Below are 5,087 nucleotides of genomic sequence, written 5' to 3'. Positions count from 1 at the left end.
GTCATCTATTCAAATCACAAATCAAGAAAAGGGAAATAATAGTTTTACAATTGAATTTGAAGTGTCATTTAAAGTCTAAATAACAGTGATTTACTTGTGTTACACCACAGTTGTGGAAAGCATCATATCTGCAGCACATAAATCACAATTTGTGACTTATGTGCATCAAACTTTTATCCAAAGTTTTATCCTTCATCTAGTTACTGTAGGAGGCAACAATCAAATCACAGCACCCTGCCTGTATTCATAAAATGACAAAAGACCTCATGCAATGCAGGGTTCTTTGGCACAAACCCTAAAAGCTTTATGACGACCATTTTTGTCCGAACACTGCAGTGTGACATTTCTCGCTTTTCCATGCTTCATAAAGCAAGCGGCCTCAGCTGTGACTGAAACTGCTACTGAAAGTTTAGGTTCAGGTGTAAAGTACATTTCTGACAGTTCCACAGATTTCTTCACATTTCCATTGCAAAACGCAAACCATACCAACTCTTCATAATGCCAGCTGTGGTTGGTATTGTGCTAATTTTACTATTTTAGATTTACAAGGTAAAAAAAAGAAGACAACTTTAATCACCCAAGAAGTAGTTTTATTTGCCTTTTTATTTCTATCTGCATGATACATTGTGTTTTTTTATTCATGTCTCCAAATGGTGGAAGCATGTATTAGTGAAGTGAAACAGTTTGTATTGTTTGTACAGTCTGACTATATATAGACTTATTCAGAGGAATAAAGTAGAGCGTGAGTTGCTTCATATGTAACATATAGTAAGTTGAGCCAGTTTCTGTCAATGTGTTTATCAACAAAACAAGCAGGACTGCAGTAAACTGGATTCTTGGTCCTCAGTGTGTGTGTGTGCTTAGTAATGTGTCTGTTTGTGTGTGTGCAGGAATGTAAATGCATGAGTGTGTTGCCTCAGTCATCCACAGCGATGTTGCGGAACAGATAGGCCATGGACTCTCCGTTGTGGATGCGCCGAATGGCCTCAGCCAGGATCATACTGACGTCCACAGTTTTGATTTTTGGACACTGCAGCTTCTGGACCTCATGAGGAACAGTGTTGGTCACCACCACCTGAAGGCACACAGTGAACACACTTTCTGTCATTTTATAAATCTGAAAGTCTTAACGTTAGCATCTGATTGATGGAGCTGGGTGAGGTGGAACATAACCTGGGAATAACTGACACAGGACAAATGTCACATTTCACATAAACCAACAAATACCTCAACTAAGCTACCGTAAAGACTGAATATGTGAAAACCTCACTCTTATTCCTCAATTATTAAAGCCAATCCTCGCACGCTCTATCTTACTAATACAGTTGCTGAGAGGCTGAATTCAGGGGGGAAAAAAGTCCCCTGAGCCTTGTGACAAGGTTGATAATAAATAAACACTTGTCAACGCATATGCAAACAGGATGTCACACTGTTTAAGTGAGTGTTACAAATAAAATGTCTTGTTTCTGTTATGTGTGAGCTTTTTTTTCCCCCCACCACCAGCTCCATGATATGTTAGCTATAAAGGGCACAGCCGGTATAAGTCAACAAACAAGTCAAAAGGTATTTGCATTAGCCTCTATTTGCATTAGGTATTAGCCTCTCATTTTGAGACATATTTATTTCTAAAGAAATGAGGTGATTAGTTTAAGTAGCTCCAGATCAGCTTTACTGTAACACATTAAACACATTTAACATACATTTATTTTTTAATGCGCTTTTGAATGTTATCTTCAGTAACGAAAGACAGGATAACGCATATTAATTTTGCCATCCACACATGATTTTACCTCATCAATCGCAGACTCCTCTATTAGTCTCGGTGCCTCTGCAGACAGCAGGCCATGTGTAGCCATGATGTAGATTTTGTAGGCTCCCCTCTCCTTCAGGATTTCTGCTGCTGCAACAAAGTCCTCCACATCATCTATAATGTCATCCTGAGAAAGGGACCACAGGGTTCAGGATCACGCAGGGATAAAGAAAAAGTAAAGGAAAATACATATAGTTGGAGTGCTGGAAAACTTAATCTCAACAATAAGGTTTTTCTTTTTTGAGTTAACATATCATGGTGGGAACAAAGCTGAGAAGATTTCCGAGACTTTTCTTTTTTAATATCCGTAACTTGGGAAGTGGTGTGATCAACATCAATCTGATTGAGCACAAAAAGTATCAGAGATACTAGGCATTGCTCTGATAGCCCTTATGAGAAACAGCAGCCATGAACTCAATGACCTCCACTAAACTAAACCTGTGACATAACTAACAATCGGCCACATGGAAAAGAATCAGTAACATTTCCATACAAGCAAACTCCCAACTAAGTTTAAAGTAACAAAAAAAAAAAAAAAAAAAAAGGAAGTAACTTACAATAATGATGGCGATTCTTCCTCCTACATCTCCTACAACAGTGATAGGTGGCTTCTCCTTCGCCATCATCACTGAAAGACACAGATGAATGACAATATTTTCAGGACAGGAAGTGAGATCTATTCTGCGGGACCAATCAGGAGTGGATCCTTGAGGCGAGGTAAAGTTAATGGAGATTTGATGAGAAGGGATTTGATTAAAACCTGCAAACATCATGCAAAACAGCTCGACCCCCAACAAGCTTCCATCCACCACATCACCAAACCCATTAAAGACTGTTGAGAAAAAGTTATAAGTAGGGCAAATTTGTGCTTCTGCTGAATTCAAATTGCTTTTTGTATAGTAGCAGATGAACAAGTGAGTGTAAAGCTGAACCTCTTCTCAAAACCATAGACCAGGATCGACCATTATTTGTAATCCAATCAAATGCTATCTTTCAGAGATTACTTAATGATGTCATGAAAAAAAACATCTTATCTTGGAGCTTATCTATAGCTCCCCAAATTGAAGTCTTGCAACTCCAACATTCATATTACAATGTTAAAAGTACTTGAAGGGATTTCAAGCAATAATCGATCCATGTCTACAACCCACCACATCTGACTTGTTGGATGTGCCAGACGGTAGCCCTGACCATGCCAAAAGCCTTCTTCCAAACAACAGCAAGACACATTCAGAGGCCAGTCTGCAAATCCATCACAAGAATCATTCAGCAAGGCCTCTGTTCAGAAACCAAAAATACATTTTATTCCATTATTTTTGAATGGAATGGTTACATGTTTCTGGGTTGCAAAGGAAGCCTAGACCAAACGACTGAGGTTTTTTAATCAAACAAATTTAGCAATTTCTGAGCCCACAACTCAAAACAAAACATTTTAAGGCAAAAATATAAAATAATTAAAAAAAGAAAATAAAAACACAATTGTCAGGCTTGGATGTTATTGCTTGCCATGATTTGTTCATATTAAGCAATTAATGAACAAAAATTTCAATTTCATAATCAACTGTGTGGCAAGTTATATGTAATTTTAGAAAACTAATTCTAGTAAGAGGATTAATTAGCATGAGTCGTTATTTGATCATGTAGTGTTTCTCATGTGCCTACTGGGTACATAAATAGAGGATAAACACAGGTCACATGGTTCATGCCACTGTTTCTCACTTCACTAATAACTCTTCATTTTATACGAACCAAAATCATTTCAACTGAGAGGATGTGAGACTGAGGGCTTCCAACAATTATCAGGGACACTTCAGGGAAAACAATATTTGTCTTACGATCAAACATATCAGTGCAGCGCAACTCCCTGTTATTAAAGACAATGAAAAGTATTTTCCCTTTCCGTGACCAAAGAACTGGAATGAAGAGACAGATACTTTGAGTCAGAGAAACAGATTGGCTTTAATAGCAAAGTCTGCTGTGGCCACATCACTGTATCTAGGGTGGACAAACCTATAACAGACATGCTCTCAGTGTTTCATTTCCTTATTCATTTGAATTTTCTTTTTTCTTTTTTTTTTTTCCAGACAGTTCCCTGTCTGATCAATGTCCCATGCATTTCTGCTGTTGAACAGATCTGTTGCTGAGAAGATAAAGGGCTGGCTAAGACAACACATCTGGTATTATATTCCCTAAATTCCTTCACAGCCTCAGCAGTCAGCTGGGGTCAGTGTGTGAAATAACTTATATCAATAAAGATACCATCAATATTCAAGGCAGCCTTTACTTTGCTCCAGGAAGAGGCCTAAAATAAAAAGGTACCAACAGTTTTGCTGCACTGGGGTGAGACATGCATAGACCTGAACATGCAGTGGAGTGAAATACTACCACACTTGTGTACAGTTTGCCCTGCATGGTTTCATAAACTGTATAAACTCTAACATGTAATTTTTGAGATTATTATGTCGTCATTCACACTCTGGGCGAGCGGCAAGATACACCCCGGACAGGTCTCCTGGGTAAAGGATCGTTTTTCTTCATTGCTACTCAACCTTTACCACACAAGTGTCCATGTTTACGTTATGTTATGTTACAGCCAGCATTTGTTTGTTTTGTTTTCCCCTCATAATGGCAGAGAAATATAAAAACTCTTATATTAAAATTGCCATTTCAATTTTTGTGTTCAGATGTAAAATGAAGTGGAAGCCCTCAGTAACTCATTCTGTCATTCCATGCAGAGAGGAACAATCAACAGGAAGCACGAATGGATTCAAAGCATTACGATCATACTTGGGAGCTCTATCCCAGGGAATGGGACATGATGTCTGCTGCTCGCTGTGGCAAAAGACAGGATGGTACAAAACATATGAAGTTACAATGAGGCATACAACAAACAGACAAAACATTACAAGGCACAAGTGAGCACAAGGAAACTCTTCACTTTGTTTTTTGTTCTTTTTGAAGGAGGTGGTTCTAAATCACAGGGCAGCTGCATTTAGAGGTAGGAGGCCTTTAACATTTAAAGCGGAGGGGGAGGAAGGAAGTGGAAGGTAAATTCAGCTGAAGAGAGAGCAGACGAGATGAGATGAGATCAGGAGGGATATAAATCTGGCTGAGGAAGAAAAAGGGTGTGATGTCAGTCACTGCCTGCAGTATTTCACAGCTGGCTACAACAACGCCTGAGGCAAGGCTGACCTGAAACATCCTGAGAGAACTGTGTGTGTGTGTGTGTGTGTGTGTGTGTGTGTGTGTGTGTGTGTGTGTGTGTGTGTGTGTGTGT

The 5,087-nt window shown here is 38.9% G+C and overlaps 1 protein-coding gene across 2 annotated transcripts in view; it reads right to left on the bottom strand.

Moving 5' to 3' along the window:
* Positions 1-568: 568 nt before the first annotated feature.
* LOC111659779 (phosphoribosyl pyrophosphate synthase-associated protein 1-like) overlaps positions 569-5,087 on the bottom strand; it is an 11,702-nt gene continuing 7,183 nt past the window's right edge. Inside the window, exons 8-11 of one of the 2 annotated variants that reach the window (XM_023412817.2) lie at positions 4,598-4,642; positions 2,368-2,438; positions 1,791-1,937; positions 569-1,075 (exon numbers count right to left, since the gene is read on the bottom strand). In XM_023412817.2, coding sequence (XP_023268585.1) covers positions 917-1,075; positions 1,791-1,937; positions 2,368-2,438; positions 4,598-4,642 — 422 coding nt within the window. In that variant the 3' untranslated portion in view covers positions 569-916. The remainder of the gene's footprint in view (positions 1,076-1,790; positions 1,938-2,367; positions 2,439-4,597; positions 4,643-5,087) is intronic. The other variant, XM_023412818.2, reaches the window with a different exon arrangement.

Source organism: Seriola lalandi, unplaced genomic scaffold, assembly GCF_002814215.2.
Source record: "Seriola lalandi dorsalis isolate HSWRI2012SDOR001 ecotype SW California unplaced genomic scaffold, Sedor1 jcf7180002054487, whole genome shotgun sequence".
NCBI lineage: Eukaryota > Metazoa > Chordata > Actinopteri > Carangiformes > Carangidae > Seriola > Seriola lalandi.
Note: the sequence above shows the minus strand (reverse complement) of the source record. Positions and strands in the feature narration are given on the sequence as shown.